At 37.8% G+C, this 26,305-nt stretch overlaps 1 protein-coding gene across 1 annotated transcript in view; it reads left to right on the top strand.

The window, feature by feature from the left end:
• GPC5 (glypican 5) overlaps positions 1 to 26,305 on the top strand; it is a gene marked incomplete at both ends in the record, with an annotated part of 669,870 nt that overhangs the window by 106,526 nt on the left and 537,039 nt on the right. Inside the window, 3 exons of the mRNA XM_082070921.1 lie at positions 845 to 1,539; positions 21,080 to 21,213; positions 25,006 to 25,131. Coding sequence (XP_081927047.1) covers positions 845 to 1,539; positions 21,080 to 21,213; positions 25,006 to 25,131 — 955 coding nt within the window. The remainder of the gene's footprint in view (positions 1 to 844; positions 1,540 to 21,079; positions 21,214 to 25,005; positions 25,132 to 26,305) is intronic.

The raw sequence follows: 26,305 nt of genomic DNA, 5'->3' as shown, positions 1-26,305 counted from the left end.
GATCAAGTCAGAAGAGAATGCTTTTCCAGTACACTCTAACTGTTTTCTTAAAAAAACTACTCAGTGTGCTCAAGGATTGGCACCTAACATGTAAAAGTCAAGTTTATTCATTCAGGCTTTACTGATAATGTGGATTTTGAGGCTTAGAAAGGGTGTATCTATCACAGTGCCCGAGGAGAGAAATTCTGTATATTTTATCACTTTGCTTGACCACGGTAATTGCCAGACCAAACAACATGGTTTAAAAGCACGTTCTCATTTATGTTTGGTAGACCTTCTTCCTCTGTAAGACTGATCTTGTAAAGGTCACGTTTTAATGGAATGGAAGAGTGGTTTCAATTGCTTAATGTTACTTTTACCCATCCATTTAGGACGGTAAGAGGAATGACTTGGAGTGACTGAGAACATTTAACTTTCTGTTGCAAATTGCAGAATGAGTCATAAGATGAGTTAATGTACGTATATACATAGACAGATACAGTAGGGCTTTGTTGTATTTTGTAACATCATAACACAGCTTACAGTTGATTGTCTTTTATATTTTTTTAGACTGTGATTAATATAGCCTTCCAAGAAAACATATACATTATTAATTGTGTTGTAACTTTACTTGTAAGGTGTTTGCTTATATAAAAAAGACAGTTGTCACAGTTCATGAGAAGTTTGTCTCTTCATAAATTCTAATGCAAAAAATGCATTCAGGATAAATGTAAGATGTCCTGATGTAATTGGTATAAGTTCTTACTCTAACTTCTTATTTTTTAAATCTTAAATAAAATGAGCTTTATTATTATTATTATTATTATTATTATTATTATTATTATTATTATTATTATTATTACAGAAACCTTTGAAACACTTATCAGACTGGCTGAGAATTACACAAGCACACTTTTCTGCAATGCATATAGAAACATGGTTGCTGAGGCTACCACATGTGTTCAGGAGTTTTTCACAGACGTTGGGCTCTTCGTGTTTGGCATGGATGTTAGCACAGAGGAATTTGTCAACAGATTTTTTGACACCCTGTTCCCAATAGTCTACAACCACGTGATTAACCCTGGTCTGTCTGACATTTCACTGGAATATGCAGAGTGCCTCCAAATGGTGAGAAGAGACATCAGGCCCTTTGGTAACGTTCCCAAAAAGGCCATAGGACAAATGGGAAGATCACTGTTACCCAGCCGGACTTTCTTGCAGGCTCTTAATTTGGGGATTGAAGTGATCAATACAACAGATCATCTGCATTTCTCTAAAGACTGTGGCAGAGCTTTGCTGAGAATGCAATACTGTCCCCACTGCCAAGGCCTGACTTTAAGTAAGCCCTGTATGGGCTACTGCCTCAACGTCATCCGAGGCTGCTTAGCCAGCGTGGCAGAAGTTGATCTGCATTGGCGGGGATATATTCAGGCCCTGGAGGAGCTCTCAGGTGCCATGAGTGGAACATACGACATTGAACACGTCCTTCTAAACTTTCATTCACTTGTTGATGATGCTCTCCTACAGGCTCGCGTCAATGGACCAGAAGTAAATGAGCAGGTAAGAAGCTGTTTTTATCCATGCTTGGTGCAAATATGACACTAAGAAAAGTAAGACTGATAACTAGTATTTGTCTGGCCATTTTTGTGGTGATGAACATATTTGTATCTGAGTTCAGCTTTATATGACATTTTTCCAGCACTGCCAGTTTTTATCTGAATCATGCACATGACCTGCTAATTTCCCGTATTCTATCTGCAAGTTTAACATCAAGTGGAGATTCAACATTTTAGCAGCATTTGCAGTAAAAGCTTTTCAAAATGGAAAGAATTCTTATGTGGAATTTATTTTTTTCCCATTTCTTGTGAAACCACAGCTTTTTTCAAAATTTTACTAAGTGAAAACTTTTGTTTCACAATCCAATGGAAACATTTATTCCTTCACCCTTTTTATTTTGAAGTTAACATTTTCAGTAGATCCACTAAATAGCTTTAGGTTTAACTTGACAACTGTGTTTGTTAATTTCTGTTGAATAAATGTGAACAATGGAATGTGTCATTAGGTTTGGAAGCTTAAAATATTAACGAGAGGAAAATAAATTATCTGGTGTAAAACAGAATAAGACCCTGACATTTCTGTCAATGAGAGTGTTAAATCTCAGCAACAATATTTGTTTGCAGATCGGAAACTTGTGATAGGACGTATTGAGAATGCTTTTTAGGAGCGCAAGAAAATGTTTTTCATGAACATAAGAAAATTGTTTAATCACTTCATTGTTATCTTATATGCACAGAACAATAAATTTAAACAATCTTTCTTTTAGTTACCAGTGGCCTGTCTTAAAGGCTTCGCATATATTGTTTGCACAGTTATGTAGACTTCAGAGAAAGTAGCACAGTTAATAGGTAACATGAACTAAGTCCTTCCATGCATATACTGAAGACAAAAAGCAAATTATATCAGAGCTATGTTAGCTGTTAATGCATGAAGTAAAGAATTTTAAGATACTATTAGGGAAAATGTATGTTATCTAGCTACACATTAGAAAGAAAGCTAGTATATCTGCAAATTTATGAAGGTTATGTAAGTAGCACTGTGTTATACTGAATCCACAATAAGTTTTGCAATTGTATTTTTCTCTGTATTCTTACATGCAGACTTCACTGACAGTGGTATATTCTGCATTTAATGCTGGATTCGATATCTGGGTCTGAGGAGGTGCCTTTAGTTTTACAGTGCACACAGGTGTAAAGATGATATCTGGGTGTCACTGTGGTGTGGCATCAGCTGAACTGCAGTAAGACTTCCAGGACTACCACAACCTGACTCTTTACATGAGTAGCTGAAGCTGAAGCTGTGACTTCTGCTAGGCAGCCGATATGACCTCTGAAAATAAACAGCTTGACATTGATGAGGTTCTTAGGGACATGGCTTGATGCCAGAGTTAGGTTGATGGTACGACTCAATGAATTTGAGGGTCTCTTCCAGCCAAAATGATTATATGTTTCTATGACGAGAGGATTCTTCATCTCTTACTAAGACCCAAAGCCCATTAAAAAGGTTTCTTTGTCTTACTTTTAGTCAGTGAGTAACAGGCAAATTGCCCATTTTGATGAATTTCCCATTTTATCTGCTTTATACCAGCCACCTACCTTAGTCAGAATCTCTTGCTGCTGAGCTTCCTTGAGAAAAACTGTGGGTTTTTTTTAAAAGGTTTTTCACTGTCAGTTTGGCTCAAAGGTGGCTCAGTGATGTCTGTCTAAATCCTAAGGTTTCAGAGGTACAATTGCTTTGCGGGATATTCCCTGTTCTTCCTCAGATTTTGAGGGGATCTTTTTTGCCGACAATGTTCAGGAACAAGCTAGAATAAGAAAGTAAAGGCTCGAGGGAAGGACTTCTGTTTCCTGTTTCATCCCAGGTCATTTATTTTGAAAAGTCTTAGACTTGGATTTTCAAGAGTGAACCAGCATTGGCCCAGATTTAAAAGTCTCTCAGCACACTCATGATTTCAAAATAAAAGCATTTACTCTCCAAAATAGTATATTTCACTCAATTTTATTGAAAAATTAAATGGGTGAAGAGCCCTTCACCCAGTGTTTTGGCTTAATGAAAATTTCAGGTTGATTCAAACCCAAAAGCTTTATTTTTATACTCCCCAAAACTCTGTGCCTTCATTTTCTTCCCTCATATGATGTGAAGAATACTAAAATTTCTTCTGTAGTGATATTTGGTGCAAATGTCTTTTTGGAGATCAAGGGTTTGCTTCTGTTGTGTTAAGATCTTCTCATATAGAATCACTTTCAGACTTCAAACATTCAGTTTTTCACTCCATTTGTATCAGACCTATGCATTTAGACATAACTTTAACTTCACCTCTGTGTTAATCAGTCCTTTCTGTCTTTGATCTGTAATTGGGTCAAATAAGACTAAGATGCACTGATCCCTTGAAACATGGTGATCTAGTCAGTCAGTTCTAATTTGCTGAGTATGGCCCGAATATGTTTTGTATTTGCTCGTACATTAGGTATCAAGACCTAATTCTAACATGTAGTAAATACAGTCTTTCAGCTTTTAGAGGCAGAGGACACGAATTCTGTTGAAATTGGCTCATTAATATTTATTTATTTTATCTTCAGAGTGACTCATGAACTGTTTTAAATTTTGATAAACAATTAATGAATCAGTGATTCTAACAGACACAGAAAAGATTATTATGAGCCAACAAATAGTGGCTTGCTTAGGCATGCAGCAGTCTCTGCAGTTTTAGAAGTGAATTTCATCACAGTAAGTACTTCTATGAGTTTTAAAGAAGCAGATAGAGGAGAAAACTTTAAATGTATGGGAATATGATATATACATATAAAAATGTTAATGCGAGAATAAACAGAGTATCCTGCTTAGTGATACGTATATTTGTGCAGCTCTTTATATAATGTCTATGCTTGTGTCAATAACCATATGGGAAAGACTTTTTTCTAACATATTGCATGGACATCCATATTTAAATCTAAAATGTATTCATACTTTAAGCTCTGTGTGGTGTGGAAAGACCACTAATGCCTATATAACATGGCTTCCTTTTACAAAACTATTGTTTTTAAGTAATTTACAACTTCGTCCCTTTTCTGCTTGAGTCAGCAGAGCAGTGCCATGGTGTCTCCAGCTGGAATTTCTCTTTCCCTTTGTTCTTCCTGTTTTGAATTCACATCTTTAATTCCTGTCTCCCAAAGCTTCACTGTCTGACAAATAAGTGAAGCACCCTTTCATTGTCTCTATACCTTGGCATTATTGTATGCTATTCTGCAAAATCTAGGGGAAATGTGTGGGTTGTGCAAATGTTCACGAATTTATACATGTTCACATGTATACAGACATATATTTGGTGACAGTTCTTTGTTCTGTAAGTCTATATATGTTCATGTAAGTACCATTTATGCTCAGTTCATAGTGAACCCTATGCTTTTTAGCTAGTAGAAGTTAGAATTGAAAATTTTTGGCCAACTTCTGTATGTATGTTCATGCAGATATAATGTAACAGAAGTTTGAAAGACATGCATCATACAAAACAAGAACAGTATTCACTATGAAGGTAATCTGAAAAAGATCATATGTAGTTCTTAAGCACTGGATAAGAGGTAAAAATGCTTATTGCTACGAAGGACTGTGTAGGTTTATCCTATGCTTCCCTTTGTGCTCAGCCTGAGTTGCCATGTACCAGTCTCTGAGCTTGTGTATAGCCAGGGAAATACCCACTGAGGGCATCTGTGCAGGCTAATGAATGCACAAGAATTTTGTAAGACACCTAAGCCTTATTTAAGGAAACAAAACCAAAAAAAGTATGGAAACTTGTTTACAAGTAGTACTAATTTGTGTCCTGTTACCTCAATTTTGTTAGTCTAGCCACTGTCTGTGTTAAGACAGAAGGACAAAGAGATTTTAGCAAGATTTACAAAGTTTTGGGTTGGATGGAGCCTACTGTCCCCAGTATACAAGTGTGTTTCTGTTCCCTTTATGCATGGCTCAATGGCACAGCCCTATGCCATGGACAGGCAAGTTCCTGTATCACTCACAGTGTAGTTCTGTGTCAGTTTAAGCTAGTCTCAGCCTGGGTTGCCCAAGTCCTGCTCTGTCACCATCCTTGGCTGTGTGTTTCCACCCCTTTCCCTGTGTGCACTCTGCTTCAGCAGCAGAAAGTCAAACTGGTTGAGGGAACTGCCTGTGAGAGATAATCTCTCTTACCCACGGTTTTGTTTCGGTGTACAAAGACTTGTGCTGCCACATGTTGGGTAGCACAGCAGCTGCAGGGTCCATTGGAGTGGAATCTGAGAGGAGGTGAAATGGGTCTGGGGCAAGAGCTGAAGGAAAAGGGGAAAGAAATAGGAGAGAAGAGAAAGAGAGAGTCACGAGGCTTTATAATTAAGATCAATGGTGCTTGGGAATAATATTGAATAAAAGGCATGAAAAGGAATATTGATTAGTTGTTCATTGTATATTCTGGACACTGATGATTTGGAGGAAAACGAAGTATCTGGCCATGATATTAAAAGCTAAATATGCATATAAAAATGTGGGAATCAGAAAAAAAAAAAAAAAACAAAACAAAACAGAAGAAAATTAGATGACACAGGCAAATTCTGGCATTTTCTCATTTTGGAAGTGAGAAATTTGTGCTATAGGGTTGGTAAAATTCTTGTACATATTTTTGTACGTAATACAAGCCTACAAAAATTTGGAATGGGATTTTCAAAAGCACTTTGTCTTCACTGTTTTGTAACTGATATGGACTTTCCACACATCCATTTTCCAAACAGTTGGAGATAATGAAGATGTCAAACTTGTAGAAGTTCTCAAGTCCTTTCACTGATTTTCGTGTAATCTTTAAAGAAGATCTAAGTTATGTGTTTTCTAAAAAAAATGCATAATTATATAGTATTAAGAGACTTTTATCCTGCTTTTTTTTTCAGTCTGTCATCAATACTAGGAAAAAAGCAAGATCTTTCTTGTGTCATAGAATGCTAGCAGGAAGAAGAATTTAATAGACTAAGAGCTTTTTTTCCTTGATCATTTTTGCTTGAAATGACTAGCTATAAACACTTAAACAGTCAGAGCTGCAATAATACAGTGATGTTCTAAAATTTATACTCCTATGAAGAGACATATTCATAAACATTAAAAGTAGAATATTTGTGGGGTTTTGTCTATTTTTTTTAGGTTCTCTTTTATGTAGCTACATTTATTACGGTCTTTCTAGTGAAAAAATTGCACAGCCTTATTCTACGCTACTCCAGAAAACTAAGTGCTGTAGAAGTGCACTAACTCAATTAATTTTATATTTATAAAAGGATTGGAAAGAAGTTGATGAAAAACCTCATTTGATAACCCCAAATACATAGAAAATATACACCTGCAGCCTATAGTATAATTGCAGGTTTAATTTTTGTAAAGGAGAAAGCTTGATTGTCGACAAAAGACCATATTAACAGCATTTGTAATTGTGGGAAGTGCCGTGCCTGGGTATTTGGTAACTTTCATACCATTACAGGTTAAGGCATTTAAAGAGGTGCAAGAATCACAGAATCATTTTGGTTGGAAATGACCCTCAAGATCATGGTGTCCAGCCATTAACGCAACACTGGCACTAAACCATATTCCTAAGAACCTCATCTACATGTTTTTTAAACACTTCTAAGGGTGGTGACTCAACCACTTCCCTGGGCAGCCTGTTCCAATGGCTGACAAACCTTTCCCTGAAAAAATGTTTCCCAATATCCAATCTGAACCTTCCCTGGTGCAACTTGAGGCCATTTCCTCTTGTCCTGTCACTTGCTACTTGGGAGAAGACATCTCTGACATAAGATGCAGAGGGATGGGGAAAAAAGTAGTTTGAAGGTGAGGGAAGTGGATTAGGGTCCTGGATAAGACGTGCAGGTCCCCCACGTTCTATCGATCCTCTGCTCTTTACAGGCTTAGGTTACAACAGCAGCACAGGAGTCAGGGCACTGCCAGGTTTCACTGTCAACAACATCCAATAGCTTACCAAGAATGCAGCGCACGTTGCAAGTGGGGTCAGTTGTAGCTTTTTTTAAGCACCTCATTGACATCAACCAGGGAGAGTCTGTCACTGGCAAGAAGCGTCTGTCACCATGCGGGAGGGCAGGAAGGCTGGGCAGTTGGCAGCAAGAGGTCAGCAGAGTACCCAGCATCAGCATCCCACTGCCAGTACAGATCATTCTGCTTCCGTGGGGAGGTGACGTAGATAGACACTGCTGATTTTCAGATAAAACTCCCCACCAAGGACAGACCACAGTGTCCATAGACAGAGACTGTATGTGATCTGAAAGATACAGTAGCTCAGATGTGTTGCATCTTTAGCCGTTCCTCTCATTTTTGAGATTATATATCATACAAACTACTTCACTTGGTTTTGATCTGTCTCTCTACCTGTGCTGTTTTCTTTAAAAGCAGACATCTTGTGGTTGTTTTCATGCCTTGTTTCCATGGCAAAGTGTGTGACACTGTTCTCTTGCCATCCAGCATACCAGCTCTTGAGCAGCATTGTGCTACTGCTGCCAGGGCTCTGCTACAGGATCTGTTAGGTCTGCAAGGGATAAATGTCCTTGTGGGCCTGTCCTTGTTCACCCTTTCTTACTCGTGTAGATGAGGTTCTCAGGGACATGGTTTAGTGCCAGAGTTAGGTTAATGGTTGGACTCGATGATCTTGAGGGTCTCTTCCAACCAAAATGATTCTGTGATTCTATGAATATTCCCCTGATGTACCCGTCTTCTAAGGCATTTCACAGAATCAGAGAATATTCTTGCTGAGGAGCCAGTCATCTTTGAATCAGTAGTTGTGGTGGGATAGGACCCACATGTGGGCATCATGGATAAGGCAGAAACCTGCCATGTTCATGGAGTTCTTCTAGCACAGGATGTGGGCACTGACTTAATTTCATGGCTGATGAACACTGCCATGCAAGGTATTCACAACCACAGTATGTTGTTAAAACTGAGCCTGCACAAGACAATATACATTGTTTGTTTCACAGATCTTGGGTCAAAGCAAAAGTGAATGATTTGCTCCTTATACAATCCCAAAGCCTGGATGAAATTCCTCAGGACATGATGATAAAAATGGACGCCAACAGAGTGACAGCCAAGAGGTTCTCAAAGGAGCTTTTCACCAAACTGTATATCAACAGTAGGTACTTTTGTTCTCAAGAGAAGTGGAGGTATTGATAATAAACTGTGGAAGGAAAATGAGCCTTGGTTTAGAGACTGCACAGATACAACCTAGAGTTGTATGTGGGGAAATTATATTATCCCCATCACCAAACTGGACTCAGCCTTGTACTCCTTTAACTTTCAGCAAGTCTGTATTGCCGTTACTAATTTGTAAAAGACAAACCCCAAGAGCAACATGTCACATAGTTCTTTCATACTTTAAAAAAAAAAAAAAAGGTGTAAAAAATTGAATATGTAATTTTCAGTAAAGCAGGCTTTGGAATAAAATTGTGGAACTCTGCCTGAGCTTTTGGAGTATCACAGAATCATAGAATCACAGAATGTTAGGGATTGGAAGGGACCTTGAAAGATCATCTAGTCCAATCCCCCCACCGGAGCAGGAACACCTAGATGAGGTTACACAGGAATGTGTCCATGTGGGTTTTGAATGTCTCCAGAGAAGGAGAGTTCACAACCTCCCCGGGCAGCCTGTTCCAGTGCTCTGGCACCCTCACTGAGAAGAAGTTTTCTCATATTTAAGTGGAACCTCCTGTGTTCCAGTTTGAACTCATTACCCCTAGTCCTACTATTGGTTGTCACTGAGAAGAGCCTGGCTCAATCCTCGTGACACTCATCCTTTATATATTTATAAACATTAATGAGGTCACCCCTCAGTCTTCTCTTCTCCAAGCTAAAGAGACCCAGCTCCCTCAGCCTTTCTTCATAAGGGAGATGCTCCACTCCCTTCATCATCTTTGTTGCCCTGCACTGGACTCTCTCCAGCAGTTCCCTGTCCTTCTTGAACTGAGGGGCCCAGAACTGGACACAAAGTATGTCTCTGCCATCATTACTTTGCTGAATTTAAATTACTTGATAAATTGATGAATTTAAATTACTTCACCAGATCAATATTAAACTGATTTGTGGAAACTGCTGAACAGTAATTGGACTTAAAGTCTTCATCTTATACATCTGTATTCTGATACCATTGTGTTGTAAAGGAGGTTTTGATACTTTACCATCACCTTCCATTTATCTCAATTCACAGATATGTATCCAGCTGTAGCTCTGAAAATCTGTGGTGCTTTTATAATAAAGCATGGCATATTTTTATAGATCAGTCATTTTTTTAAAATGTAGCATGGATTAAATGTACTGCAGTCATGACCTCCATCTAAATCAGATTCCTCTAGTGTTATATTTCACCTACACATTGTTTCAAAGTGGAAAAGTTTCTTGCTGCTGTCAAAACATTTTATTCTGAGGTGAAACTGGGCTTCATTCATCAGAAAAGTGAATGGAGAACTTTGAAAACAGCAAAAATCAATAAAGCAAGTGTTCATGGCTTATTTGTAACTAATAAAAAGTTGTCTTCATCGAATAGTAGGCTTTCTTCCTACCTAAACATACCTAGTGATTTGACAGCTCTTCTCATCTTTTCTGCTTTGATCTATCATTGCTATATACTTCAGTAGCTTGCACCTACTGAGATCTGAAGTATTACCCTTATTTCTGTAATCTTGTCCTCTATACCGCACATTCTGTACTGCCACTATAAATACCCATGCTGTTTAACAGATTTTGTAACTAAATCGGTGTTTTCCAAATAACAACAAAATCTCTGCTACAATATTTAACATAAAATAGTGGTAATCACATCCCGGAGCATCTCTTGACCCATTTCTCTCAAGAACTTCTTAAATATAATAGCAGAGCATGAAGCCATGAAACCATGTCTGTCTAAACAAAGTCAATTGCTGTGTTTCTCAGCTTCTTAGCGTTTTAGTATATGGTGATCCAGCTTATGGTGCCATTTCAGGATACATCATTTCCAATTCTGCATCTTTCAGCCAATTTTCCTTTCATTTATGGAAATGAGAGAGGACCTGTTTCTCACCCTTAGTGAGAACAGGTTCAAATCCAGTCTCAAGTTCATGTCTCACATTTTTCTGAAAACTATTTTATTCAATTCATTTGCCAAATTGCCCAGGTCCCTCCTCTGCAGCTCCTACAGTGAAGTTACTTGTATGGCGTTCAGGTGCCCACGTGCTTGGGGGCAGGCTACAGAGACCTCTGTGAGGGGAAGCTGAGGCTGCCCCATGCCAGACTCCAACCAACCCACTGCATAGCAATACTGATCCCCTCAACTGAAGTGCTGGCACTTCAGTGCCAGTGTATTTAAGAAAGTGCAAAACTGATGCATAGCAGGGAGGAATGGTGGGGGAAAGGGAGAGAAACAGCCCCACAGACACCAAAGCAAGAGAAGAAGGAGGTGCGCCAGGTGCTAGAGCAGTTATCCCCCCTGCAGGCTGTGGAGAAGACCATGGTGAAGCAAGTTGTGCCCCTGCATCCCATGCACTAGACCATAGTGAAGGCAGGTTGGCACACTGCAGCCTGTGCTGGAGCAGGCAAAAGGTGTGAGGAGGAAGGAGTGACAGAGATGAGGTGTTATGGACTGACCACAATCCCTATTCCCCATCATCACTGCAGCACTTGGGGGGCTGAGGGGAGGCAGAGGAGTTGGGAACAAAGGAGTGAAGTTGAGCCTAGAATGAAGCGGGGGGCAGAGGGGAGAGGGGCAGGGGAAAAGTGCTTTTAGTTTTTTCTTTATTTTTCACCACCCTACTCTATTTTTAGTTAGCGATACATTTAATTCATCTTCACCAAGCTGAGACTGTTTTGCCCATGACAGCAACTGGTGAGTGATACCCTTGTCTTTATTTCGACTCACAAGCTTTATTATCTTATTTTCTCCCCCATCCTGTTGAGGAGGGGGAGTGAGAGAGTGGCTGGGTAGGGGTCTGGCAGCCAGCCATGGTCAACCCACTGCTCTTATCAACACACACACGTGGCTTTGGCAAGCATTGCTGAGTAGTGCAGGTTTGCATAAGGTATGAGGTATGTTCAATATAGACTGCCAAGTAAATTATGTAGGAACGTATCATGGTATGCATTATGCATTCCTATTTAATGTGTTTAGGGCAAATCCACATTTTGAAATGTCTTGAATCATTTGTTAAATGTTCTTAAGATTGAGGTCTGTTTTGTCAGGAAAGCACAGGATCTTTAATGCACCTAATTTTTTTTCTTTTTTAACCGAAGGCTGGGCAAAATTTGGGCAAAATACACAGATCCAAAATGGCCTTCCTCTTTCCATTGACTATAGAGCAACTCAGAGGTCTGAAAAATGTGGAATAAGCTGTCTGGGCTGCCATCATGTTCTGGTTTTAGGTGACATGCTAGATGTCTAACTCTGCTTTGGCACCATGGCAAGCTTGTCTGAATGTGTCCACTGTGGAGTTGAACTGAAGATAAGGAAGATGCTCCAAAAGCATTTAAAAATGCTGTGGTCTGGTTCTTCGTATTTGCAGAAAGAGAAGAAAGGAGGCTTTTCACTCCTTCCTAAAAGCCAAGTAAGAGGCACAAACAAGTATAAAGGAAGAAGTCAACTGAGAATCCTTTCTGTAGGCTGTGGATGTGTATTCTTTTTTTCTCTGCTCTTCCTTTTTCATTGTGAAACAGAATAACTGTCCACAAAGAGAGCTACTGAGCTGAGCAGACTTCTGGTGTCTCAGTTGGCCCTTAAATCACTACCAACACTTTGTACTGGAAGAGAAGAACTTTCTGAGGGCAAATCCAGAGATTTTGAAACAAATGAGGTTTTCAGACTATAATACTTTGGTTTCTGAAATGGTATGTGCACATATGAATAAGTGACTGTCTTGTACATCACAAAATATCTTCAAAGAAATCTGATTTGTCCAGGTTCAAACAAGAGGGTGAGGAGACATTGAAATGCTTAATAATACAGACAAGGGAAGCAAAACCACTAATCTCATAAGATGTAGTTTGGAGTGGAGGGAGTGGAAGAGAAACACCTACATTCTCTGAAATGCTGACTAACTAAGTAGAGTGTTTTTTCCCCTCATCTGCTTTGTGGGGGTTTTTGTTTGTTTGTTTGTGTTTTTTTCTTTTTTGTTGTTGTATTGTTGTTGTTGATTATTTTTGGTTGGTTTGGTTTGATTTGGTTTGGTTTTGGTTTTGTTTTCTTTTGGATAGTTTTTGATTCTTTATTATCATGAAAAGTTGAACCTCCCATTATCTAAAAAGTTGTTAGCAGTGTCTTATGCAAAATGAAACAATGCATTATGACTCTTACTGTAAGCATGCATGATTTTGTTGAGTTACACTTACAAAACTGCTCTCCTCTTCACAATTTTGGAACATAAATTGCAGCCTGCCACAAAGTGCAAACACATCGTGCCAGATTTACTGGCACAGCCAGCTTGTTTTGCTTCCACAAATCCTTTATATATTGTAAGCTGTAATATATTTTTTAAGTGAGTAATATGCCTGATAAAGGTTACAGAGCCACATTTCTGCTTTCATTGACAGTCACATTCCTCTTGAATTTCTTTTCATTTACACAGGTGACCCTGGATAGACTTATACTCAGATTTAATGAACAAATTTGCCTGTATTAGACAAGAAGGCATAATGTTAGCCTTCTATGTCAGAGCTGTACTTGCAGGGCACACAGAAGTAAGGAGCAATGAAGTATATTTTAACCACTAGAGAGCATAGATAAATCAGTCTAACTACACACAGGCAGCTGATCTTTGAAAACGGCTACTGCCAGTTTCATATAATTGCTTTTCAGAGGAGAACCACAGAGTGCTTTCACTGAACATAAATGAAACACCTTGGCATCCACTGAAGCAGACTTGGATCGGGAGAGCTGGCAGCCTCTCACAAGAAGCAGTTTTGTTGAACTGCCTTTGAAGAGTTTGAACTGGCAGTGCTGTATTCTGGCTGCAGGGTAACTTGGCTGAGAACATTAGGATTTCCCCTGACATTAAGCTATTTAAAAAAAAAAAAAAAATCATTTCCTTCCCTCCCACCCCCATTCACAAGGAGAAACTATTTTTATTGCCAGACTTGCTGAGTGTTAGTCCCTCATGAAAGGAGCAGCAGAATTAAAACCATTTAAGGTTTTAGTAATTAAGAGCAGAAGACACAAATTAAAATTACATTAAATAACTCATATTTAATAGGCTATTAGATTTAATTTCATAATAAGAAAATGCAAAATAATGAAGGAAAGCAGAGATAACTAAAAACTGACAAGATATGAGAACAGTCTCAAGAGCTTGTGCTGGAGCACTGGTTTTAGTAGATGGGGTGGCAGGACCAGCACATGCATCTCAGTCACATGAAGGCTGACTGTGTCTCCCAGAATCCAACAACTTGGACAGCAGCCTTTTGCAAAACCATAATAAAAAATACTGATTAAAAAAAAAATTGGTTTGCAACCTTTGGGCATTTTTGTCTCTAACTTGATCCTCCATCTTGACTGTGGATTTCCCCCACAAGATGTGCAGCAATGACACTGATTCCATACTAATGGCAGAGTAGTAAAATTATTTCAGTATCTCCAAGTTGTACTTTTATTTATATATTGCACTTTTTTTTTTTTTTTTTCTTTTCCCCACCCAACATGTAATTCTCTCATTTTTTTCTACCACTGTCTTTCTGGTGGGTCTGCATTTTGTATATCTGCAGTTTGCATTTATCTTTGCTCGACAACATCTGGTTGGGTGTGGAGCAAACTATTATATTTGACAAGACTGCTTTGAATTGGGTTGGTTATTTCTTCAGCTTGAAACCATGTCCAACTCTGTTTCACTTGAAAAACTATACATGCACTTTTCAATGTATCACCTAAGCTTTTAATTACAATTTTGAATAAAATGGCTTTGAAATTATCATTATTTGGCAAGTCCATTTAAGATTTGTCTTGCAGGTGATTTTATGTTGAGTGTTTAATAATTTGTGCAAGCACTATTTTAGGTATCAGCTTTACTCTGTAATTGTCAAAGCTATTGTTCACAAGGTTTGCCCCTTTCAGCTTGTCTCAGACTTCTCTTTCAAGTTCTGTAAAATGATTAAACCTATGTATGAAACTTATAAAATTACAAGTTGCTGCTGTAATTCCAGATGTTGCTTAGAGTTCTGCATGCCTGAGATGGGTCAAGGGTCCTGAAGGTACAGGGGGCAGAAAGAGAGAACCAGTCACAGATAAGAGCACAAAATTTATAATGAAAAGCAAGGAAATATTACACAATTTCTGCATGATGTTCCTGTGTTGTAAACACTGCTTGTACACCACCTCTATTTCCTAAGACCATCTCATTAACGCCTTTTTCCTGTTGCAAAGGAAAAACATGTAATTGTACCAAAATCTTGCGCTCCTTGTTTTCAAGAACTTGAATTTCGTCTCAGTAGGGAATACTTTGATCTTCCATTTACATGTGCACGTTCTCACGTATCAAACCCCATTTTTCTTTGCAACAGAAGTTTTATACTACATAAGCAACTGTTGTAAGCAGCAAGGGACAGAAGCCTCATTAAGTGCTTGGAAATACCGAAAGGCCGGTGCTCCCTCTCGTGGTTAAACTAGAAGAAGACAAACCAGCTGAACTAGCCCTGGGTGTGCGGGTATATCGGCTCCTGCGGCAGGAGCTCAGCTGGAGATCACAAGTCGAAAGGAGAAGCTCATCTTACTTTGAGAAACCTCCATTTTCACTTGCTTAGACAACCCGAAAGTGCCAAACCCCTGTGTTGGCCGGTGACGGAGCAGCCGCCCTCTCCTGTGCTGCTCACAGAGGCTGCCTGCCAGAAGGGTGCAAAAAAGAGTATGCTGTGTTGGTCTTTTTCTCCGCTGATAGACAGCCATGCACCTGAAATTATTACACGTCCACTTGCAAGGATTAAATCTGAATCAAGGAAGCTTCATAAAAATTTAATCCATTTGGGTTTTTTTTTTTTTTTAGGTAGTTTGATTAGTAATTCATTGCTGGAATTGCTTGTGACTCATCAAGAATCTGTTTCTTGAAGAAAGTATTCCTAGAAAATCAAATAAAATTAGCTTAAACTTTTTGTTGTAGTTGTTAGTAATAAATGTGTTTTCAATCAGTCTATCCCTGCCATCTCCTTCTAGCTTTTTTTTAGAGCTGTTGGACTTCAGCTGTCCGTTCGCTCATGAGTGTTTGAAGGTATTTAACTGTAAGGAATAGTGGTAAATTTGTGATCTGATAGCTAGAATCGAAAGCTACCAGACCAGTCACTAAAACATCTGTTACATAAAAGCACTTTTAAATGGCTACACAGACTAGGGCCACACTGATGGTTTACCGTTCTGAGAGGCTGTGTCAGCCTAGTGAATACTTGACACATACCCTTTTTACATGAAATCCTGGAGATATATGTACCAAGAATTGCAGTGCTTGCTAAACTTACCAAAACAAGTATGACACAGTTAAACACAGAAGAAAGGGCAATTTCCTGGTTCTGATTCCCTGCTAGAGCTGAGCCTAAACCCAAGAGGCTTAGTAGCCAGAGAAGTGTTTTCTTCCCTGTTAGTCGATGCACAGCAGTGAGAACTAGCGAATACAGACAAGAGACACGCTGCAAGAATAGAGGATGCTCATCTTTTCAGTCGATTTCTCAAAGTGGAGCAGAGAATCTCAGGATTCTCGGCACAGTGGCAGCATTTAAAGATTATGGCATAGTTAGTCACCGAGACTTGGCATATCTGGTTCAAAGTGCACCACAGGACTATGCATTCAGTTTGCTTCAGTCATTTGATGTAAGATGATTTCAGTAGAAATGCTGAGGTCAGAAAGAACCATTTCTATAGTGGGAAAAAACAAACGAAACCAAACTAAACCAAAAAACAAACAAACAAACCCAAACCCAAACCCAAACCAAACCAAACCAAACAAACCAAAACCAAACCAAACGAACCAACAAAGAATGTGACTGATTTATCCTATGGAGCATGTGAACTTAGCAAACGGTGTCCCACTATTATCGATATGATGCCACATCGTCGTCCAGCCCTGTGTAAATGTAAAGCTTTATGATGCTCCATTTTTCCAAACTGTAAGTAACCATAAGAAGATGTTCTACAGAACTGCACCAAGCAGAATCAAACTGCCATAAATTTCATGTGTGGCACTAATTGCAATTTAACTGCACGGTTATTACAAGAGCTTTTAATTAACCCAGTCATCATACTGTGGCATACAAATTGTGCGTAATAACAGCATGCTGAGTATAATGACAATAGGTTTGTCTGAACTGTGAAAATCAGGAGTTTTATAATTTTCTGACGTTTCTTTTTATGCCCTTAAATATTGTGCAGTATTTAAGAACATTTGAGCAAAAGAAAAGAAAACCCAACAGAAAACCCCCTGGTAAGTTGCTGAGGCTTGTCTGTTTAAAAATTTGATAGCAGACTTTAATTCTTCCTGAAATTCAGTGAGATGTGTAATTCTCTCCTGAAAAATATTTTTGATGATTTTTCAGTCTCACTTTTCTCAGGGTATTTCTGGTGCCCTTTGAGAATAATTTCATGCTCTCTTTTAGAAATTTTGTTTGAGGCCAAGAAAAATTCTCAGTTTGTGAAAAAATTCCATGGGAATACCCTTTCAGTGAAATTGGAAGATGAAAGTAAAAATACATTCTGATCAGATATTGATGCCAAATGGTAATTTGCTAGATCATTAGTGTAGTGAGAGCATTCTCCTTCTTTCAAAGTTATGATTCCAGTCTGTGTCTCTTAAGACTGGAATTAACAGCACTGAATTAATTTTTACTTGGAAGGTTAATTTTGCAGCCCAAAGGGTAAAAATAAACAGTGTGGCTAACGGATATAGTTGTAGTCCTTCAAAAAACGTGGGAAATACAATTAAGTGGCATTACACTTATACCATGTCCTCTTCCTGAAGACCTAAAGAATGCATCAAAAAAAGGCAGACATTATTATGAAAAGTGTATTTATCTATTTTTTTAGACTACCATCAGCCCTGTATTGGGAAATGAGATACTGAAATTTTGGTTTTAAATTATTTGGCTCACAGATAACACAGGCACTTGAAGGCAAGTTTAGACTGTATGACCTCTTCATCTGCACAACAGTTTACTGAAGAAACTTGATGACTATGAAGACTTGGCTAATGAGGGATGCAAAATTACATTTGGCATGCATTTACAGTTAATGGTTTAAACACAGCATAAAAGTGACAGCCACTTGTAAAATGTTAAAAAAAAAGACAGATCGGGTTCAGCTGGGTGAGTGATACAAGAACCAACACCACACAAAGCCAGCCAGTCAATCAGCAGTCCCATGGATTTAAATGTGTGACATATGAGAAATATAACATGATGATGTCATCATTGTGTGTGCGTGTACATGCTGAGGTTGTTCACCTTGCCAAAACTGTGTCTGAGGAAGTGACTTTGCTGCAGGTTGGTGAGTTAACTTTCAGTTGTGAGAGGGGTTGCTGTCACTAACAGAACAGAGTTCTCAGCAGCATCATTACTGTTGTGCGCTTCTTTGTGGGAACAGCAGACCTGTATGTGGTGCTGTACAAACACTTTTCTCATTTAAATAATGCTTTTTTCAAGATTTTCCAGAAATTATTTTTGGTAAAAAAACCAAAAACCCCAAAGTTCTTAAATAGACATTTCAGATAGTGATTGGATTTTTATGATATTTATACATATAAAGTTTGCTCAATATTTTTTAAAAGATTTTATTTTTGAAACTAAGATTTATTTTTAAATGCGTCAGTGAATGTAAATTTACCAGTATTGCACAAGGCATTTCTTGAGACATACACTCCAAGAGAATAAACAGAGAGAAAGGTCATTAGAGAGTATTTTGAAGCAACTATATAGTACATATAAAACAAATATAATCCATATTCCAAGCCACTGTGGCTGTAAAAATTATTGATTTTCTTTATTTATTCCTTTTAGCCAGAGTAAAAAATAATGAGGTTTTATTGTAAATTCAAGAAACATAGATAGCTGTAGATTTTTCTGCTTGCTTAGTAGAGCTGAATGCATGTTTCTTTCAGTTTACTCTAACTGGAGAAAATTTATGTTTAGGTATAGATATAGATATAGATATAGATATAGATAGATGTATTTTTAAAAATTTATTTATTTTGCATCCCTCCCCAACCCAAAGGACTGGTACTCATCTGCTTAAGAGTCTGTGCTGGCCAGTGAATCATCTCCACTGTGTTTCTCCTCTCCTTGCAGGCTCCCACCCTGCAGTCAGTCTCTGAGAGCATCTGGACAGCTAAGGTGCCTCTTTCAGAGATGCATGGCATCTAAGACCTACACAAACTACATGCCTAATCCATGCCTGTCATAAGACAGACCCTCCTTCCCAAACATTTGACTCTGACTCCCTCTGCCTGTTAAACACTTATTTCTATTCTTCATAGGACAAAAAGTTGTTGAAGTGTATGTGGCAAAGCTGGAACTGAGGCAACCAAAACCATCAATTGCTCTGTCATAAAAGTTGATCATAAGCATAATGCTCCATGTCACATCAGTGAGCATAAGAGAATATGAACAAAGCAAGAGAAGTAAAAGGAGAAAAGCATTTTTTTGTCTCTGATAGACCTGCATTATATTGATGTAGAGTAGCTGACGGGATAGACTGCTGCAGAGGCTGGTGAAATGCAGCACTGGAGGAGCAGACTCACACAAGTGTGGGTGAAGCCTAGAAAGACTGTAGGGATTTATGAGGGAAAATGGAAGTCCAGCTAAGCTTGTGAAGAGTGTGGGATAATATGCTCTTAAGAAGAGATAATGAAGGAAGTAGCGGAAGAAGTGTGAGGGAGGTTTGAAATTGAATTCGAGGACAAGAACAAATGTACTGAGATGCTGTCCAAGAAGACATTGCCTCTTATAAGAAATGGTGAGGTGAATACTGCAAGTGATGTTTAAAGTGTATACCATTAAGTCCTTTGAAGGACATTAGCCATATGTCCAGGGATTATTATCTTGCAGTTAAATTCATGCATCTCATTTGAGAGGGATCCAAACTATAACTTGGATGCCTAAATTAAGATATGGATTGCAGCCAAAAAGGACTGTTCACTTTCAATGTTACCCTCACTCTCAAGTCATAAGGTGAACACTTATCCATATGTAGTAATAACACTGATTCTTTCTTCATTTAATTGGCTTAAGTAAGTATATTCCATGAGTCTTTCATTAGTGCCGCTTACACCAGGCACAACAACAGAGAAACTCATTAAAGTTAGTTGCGTTCATTTTATTTCAAATTTTAAGCGTTTTCCTTAACTAACACTACAGTAGGTCTCAGGTGGAAAGGCAGTCCCTAAGAATTGCACTTTTTGATGTGTGTGGTGGTAACTTGAAACATGAGATTTATTTGCTTTCTCCATTCTTACATTTGGGGATATAAAATCCAACAGGAAAAAATAACCCTTGCTGTATAACATATACATCCTTTGCTTTTTCTCATGGTATTTTTTTGAATCTGTTTCTGCTTCAAAAATTGAATCCCTGTCATAGAGCCAAAGTGACCTCCTCTCTCCTTTTTTTCTTTTAAAAAAGTTGGCTACCTATTGAAAACAAGTTTTCATAAATCACATACGATATTGTGCTAGCTTATAAAAGGTATGTGCTATCCAGTCTGCTTAATGCCCTGTCTGATGTGATCCCCAGCATGGAGTATCTCTTATTTAACAAATATGTATGACCCTAATTATTTTTATTCAGTGACTAGGAAGAATAACAAGCTATGAATATGAATATGAATTGATATCCTCTATCATACAAAATACTCAGTATCACATTTTACAAAGAAGAAGATGGGACTTCACGTGAATTTGTACCTGTTGACATCTAGATCAAAAAGCCAGACATATAAAATCCCTTGATATTTTCAACATCTATGGTCCGAATCATTAAACTTACATCTTGGATCATTAAATTTACATCTCGCAAAGTAGTAATGCAAGTTTCCACCGTGCTAACTGTTCACTCTGTGCTCTGGGTAACTGTGCTGAACATGCCATAATAATTCATCAAGCCTGAAAGAAATCACAAAGTTCAATACATATTAAAAATGTGATTGGGGTATATTATGGAGAAAATGGAAATATGCTGCTGTTCAAAACACATGATGTTCTCTGAGGTTATTGTTACTGTCTGCATAACAATACACTTTCCTTACAGGAAGAAAAAAAGCCACAATCAAAAAAACACATTTGGTGACTTGATTATACGCTTGGTATTCCTTCGAAAGGTGTGATTTTTTTTTTTTTTTTTTTTTTTTTTTACTATAAAATGACTAATTATGTGCTTACTGCATTCATTAGGGGTAAAAAGTTGAGAAGTATGATAATTAGTGACACTTTTCTTAGCTTAAGGTCCACAGAATTTTCTTTCTTGTTAAAATGGCCTTAAACTGAATTGAGAGATGCAGAGTAATTTTTGTTTTTTACATGTGTTATTTCCTTCTTCTTGTGGCTTTTTTTCCTTTTAGGTGAAGAAAGTATGTGGTCCTCCTATAAGGAAGCCTACACAGTCTCCAGGTTGCTCCTTTGATCAGAACAAAGATAATAAAGGGTTGAAGATGTTCTCAAGAGACAGTGAAGAAACCCTTGCCGACAGAAGAAAGTAAGACATTAGTTTTACAGCCAGAAAGAAAGAATAAAGTAAGCCATTACTTTTACAACAGAATAGATTATATTTAATGCAATGGCATACATCACTAGAGAATAAACAAGGTCTGCAAAGAATGAAGCATTTCAGCAACACAATCTGCTCTGTTCCATTTTGGAAAGAGTAATTTCATTACTAGATTTTGTTTTCTCAATTAATGGACATATGGCCAGAGTCATTTGATGCAGTTTAAAGTACTTAAAAGAGTGGATAACACTGGTAAAATATGAGCATTAGCTCCATCTTTATGTGTAAATTTTCAAATTACACTTAACTTCCACATCAGCCAGCATTATTAAATCTGTCAAGAAGTGATAGTGACTTTTTCAGAAGACTATTTGTACAGATTGATCAGACAGGAAAAAATGAATGGCTGTTCTTACATACCTTTCTACTCTGGAAAACGAGACAACTGAGCACTCAGGGCTAAATCTTGAAATGCTCATTCAAGCAAGTCCAGCTGATTTTTTTCCTCTGGCTCTTCTGCTAGTATATAGTGAATTCAAGTGACTGCAAAGGCTTGGAGATTTCATTATTACCTTACCTAGCATTACAGGGTAAAAGTTGCCTAACTGCACATGAACTAGATGCTGAGGCTGCCATTCATCTATGGAAAGAAGGACTCAGTTCAACTGCCCACACAACTACAAGCATCCAGTGCCACATGAGTATACCCTTGGGTATCCCAGCTCATCTTCTGCTGCCAAGAAGGATGCAGGTGTCCTGTAAGCTGTATCATATGTTCCAGCCCTCTGAAAATATCCTGGGTAGCTGAGGGCATCTCAAAAGTCAATTTATCTTTAGACAAATTAATCAAGTCTTTAATGACTGCAAGGAGTAATAGCACTGTAAGAAGCAAGGATAGTATTACAGTGTTACTAAAGGTGCTATTATGCAAATAAAGTACAAAGTTAAAATCAGAAATTTCATTTATATCACAGTGTCTGCTAAAATACAGGGAGGATTTCTCTGTCTTCTTTTTCCTTTTATTTCACTTCGCAGTGCAGAAGGAAACTGAAGTGAGAGAATTGCAGGGAATAATTGCTCACTCCTGATGTCTGGAGAAGAAAAAGTGCCTGTGAGCCTGAAAGGCAGACCATTCTAGTTAGCGCAGAGTCCTGCATGTTCCAAAGAATGGAGAAAAAACAAAACAAAACAAAACAAAACCACCTCCAAACAAACACAGGATTTAGAGAACATTGTGGGAATGGAAAGAGATGCAAACCAGAAATTTGCTTTAGCCAGCACAGAAGTTCATCAGGCAATACCAATTACACAGGCACATTTTCTCTGTGTTGTGTAGCTAAGCAAGTTCTTGGTGTTTTCTGATTGCTAGCACTCTGCAAACATGAAACCACATTCTAAAATCTCACTTAATCCAGGACTGTTCCATGTTTCAAAATATGTGGTGCCTGGATTGACCTCCGGCAAGTTGCCCAAAACAACTTAAGGGGCACAAGAGGCAGTGAGAAACACAAATCAATGTTGTTTTCCCATTACTTGCCCCTGCTTGAGATGCTGGAAACACTTTATGGTATGCCACACTACACCAAAAGGTGGGGGAGCAGGGAGAGAGTTCAAGATCCATTGACACAGATTTCTGTTTAACAACCTCATAGTTAGTATCATCTTCATTTGCTGCCTCCTGGATCACCTCTTCCCTTATTAGTCACAATTGCTTTCTCTTTCACTTTATATTCCCATGGCAACTGTTAACAATTCCTCACGTGGAAGAGCGACATCTGCAAATGCTTGCAGCCGGCTTTTAAGGCAATGCTGTTCTTCGAGTGAAACTCCACCTTATTTACCTGCCATGTTCTTCTGGCAGCAGGTTGCTCTCTGCGGCTTTCACGGGCTTCAGCAGGAAAGAAAAGGCTTCTCCACAACTGCTTAGACTTGATCAATGACAGTTATGTGAGCTAAAACAAATTAACAATAAGAATCCATTAAATGTGACTCCTAAGAGTTGCATAATTTCCTAATATTTTTAAAATGCGTCTTCAGATGAAAGTTTACATTTTGAAGTATGTGACGGACTACTTCTGCCTGAGCTTTTCCTAAATTATTTTTACCATCAGAACTAAGCTGGCATTTTCTATTACAATGTGGTAGAATTAAAAAAAACCCTTTGTCTTTGACATCAAAATTGTCAGATGAATTTTAAAAAAATTCTAAGAGGAACAAACTTGAAAGTATATAGTGCTTTTTCCTCCAGAATTTAACAATGCAGACAGCTTTTAGCAGGAAGAATGAAATTGAAAAGAAAATGAACATTTCCAAATAAACAGATAAGAAGTATCTACAACTTCCACTGACTGTAATTGCACATTTGTGCTCAGCTGCCTATAATTACATGCTATCTGGTCTACAAGATGATGATGTGAAAATTGACATTCATACCATCTGCCCTTCTAACTGCTTTGGTCAGACATCACCAGGGCTGAAATCAGTCATTACTTATGTATTAACTTTAGCTGTGCTGCAGGATATATTTACTAATAAACCAAATGACCTTTCTGTTGTAATGTGGTTTGTCACAAGATATTATCACATCTGTATTTATTTCAGTTTCTGCGTTATACATGGATTTATTGTGCAGAAAAAAAAATTCCAACTATTTACTATGAGAGGACTCTCTAAACACCAGTATTCATCTGGAATGTAAATCCAAAGTATAGAAAAATCCGAATCAGTCCCACTCAATGGTAAACGGAGGAAAATTGCGAACATACTGTGCACACTGGATGCAGTTTTTGGGATAGAGAAATACAAGTTATGTCTAATGGCCAGGAGAGTGTGGATGAATCTTATTTACATATTTAAAATATATTGTGCATAAACAATTATATAATGCACAGTTAAAATTGACCCTACTTGAGATATTCAAAACTGCTAGTGCTTTTCTTTGTGCCTCCAGTCATAGATAATTCAGTATAGTGTATGTTCTAAACCGTAATAAATAAATATTTTAATTTCTTACAGCAGCAGTGAGTATCCCAGGAAGAGATTTTCAATACATAAGCAAACAATTTATAAGCATAAATATCACACTCCGTTTAAAAACATACTAACTAAAAAGTCATTCATTTTAAGTTCAAAAACATATCATTGGCTCTGTGCATCTTGACAGTTATTTAAAATAGCAATACATAATTTATAACCTACCACTACAGCATGTAATAAAACTGATGTCTTTTTTCAGACAGTCATTTCAATATCCACTATATGTTTAACACCTACATCTTAAACCCATCTTACCTAAAACTTGAGTTGGTCTATAACTCTATCAAATACTCTTTATAGTATTTGTAACACTGTGTAGGGGACTAGTTGATAGCACTTTTGAAAAATAGATGGCTTATTCATAGACAGCTATTTTCCTATTTGCTATGAGGGGATTTTTGATATTTTTTTTTTGCATATTCAAGTGTAGCACTGCAAACCGTATCACATCCATGCAAGAAAATTTCAGGTTGGAGCAAAATAATTCCTATTCCAGAGCATGAGTAAAGTATTTTATACGACTTTGTCCAGTGAGAAAATAAACTTTGTAAACTACTGAAGTGTATCTGAGAAAATCAAACTTATCTAACAGGAAACTGAAAAATTGATTTAAAAAATCACTGGGATCGATGAAGACTAATAGAATAAACACATTATTTATCTTCTTGTAGAAACACACAACAGGAGTAGTGCTTAAAGTTATTGATTGACACTGTCAATTATTTCCCATGTTGCCCTGTGCAGAGAATTTATCAGCCACCTCCGGCTGTACAGAGCCTTTTACGGTGGCTTGGCCGATCAGCTGTGCGGTAATGAATTGGCAGCTGCCGATGGACACCCGTGTTGGAATGGAGAAGATGTTGTGAGAAGGTACCTTTCTGAGTTATTTTTGTCTTTTCTTTCATATTTCTTCTTTCTCTAAAGTAGCCTCCAACTGGAGTTAAGTACCTTGTTTCCCTAGGTATGTGTTAAGGTCGGTTTGAAAACAAAAGCTGCATGACTTTCCTTCTCTCAGGCTTGATTTGTAATCAGTATAAAAAGTCTCCCTGTGTATGTGTTTTGAGATTTCTACTGTTCTTCACACATTTTTTCCTCAAATTTATGACACCTAAACATATAGTGGAAATGAAGCTGGATTGGCATTTACAAAATACAGTTGGAGATAAAGTACTTTTGAACTCAATCTTTATAAAATGCTCCTTTTAATACAGAATGTGTGATAGCAGACTCAAGCTATTTGCTTAAAACTTTCTCTGGCTCTGAAGAATGAAATTATATATATGGTTTCTCAGGAGACAGCAAAAAGCTAAGACATAAAGATAAACCATTTTAAAGGTGAAACACATGTAAAGTTCTATGTATTGGGAGACATGATTCATCAGCAAAGAAGAGATAATAATAAACTGCTCTGCTCATGGATGTGTATCTCTGGAATCAATATTTCACAGCTTACAAAAACACTAAAATATTGTGGATGTCAGGAGAATTTTCAGAGAGCTGATCCCTATGTTTTTGCTTTATTGTTCTCATCACCAAAACAAGTATTTCTCCGATCAGGAAGTCCTTGTGGTGACAGACACCAAAATATTAAAAGGTTCATTGCAATTATTTTTTTTTACAAAAATCATGCTGTTAATACAGCATGCATTAGCAGGGGGTGTCAAAGGTCATATCAAAGCAGGTGGCCAAAGGCTGTGAGTTGTGAAGTGGGGAGGTAGCTGGTACCAAGTACAAAGAAACAGTGACAGCCTTCAGGTATCTCAAAAAAATTTAGGTAGGAGATGTAATTAATTGGTTAATTATACCTGAGGAAACTTAATGAATACCCTTTCAGCAAACAACTGCATGCCTACTTTTATTTATCTTCATGGGTAGTCCAATGCTTTGGCAGCACTGAGGCCCAATGACTGGTTGACTCCCTTGAGAGTCTCATTGGGAATCTTCATCCTAAAGTTTTGAGTTTTCTCAGGATAACATGTCCTTTCTTTAGACATCAATACTGGAGATTTAGTGTCTAATTTATCTCCTGGTCTTTGTTTTGCTG

The sequence above is a fragment of the Streptopelia decaocto genome (assembly GCF_964273445.1).
Source record: "Streptopelia decaocto genome assembly, chromosome: 1".
In the NCBI taxonomy this organism is placed as follows: domain Eukaryota; kingdom Metazoa; phylum Chordata; class Aves; order Columbiformes; family Columbidae; genus Streptopelia; species Streptopelia decaocto.
This window is presented reverse-complemented; position numbering and strand designations above follow the sequence as displayed.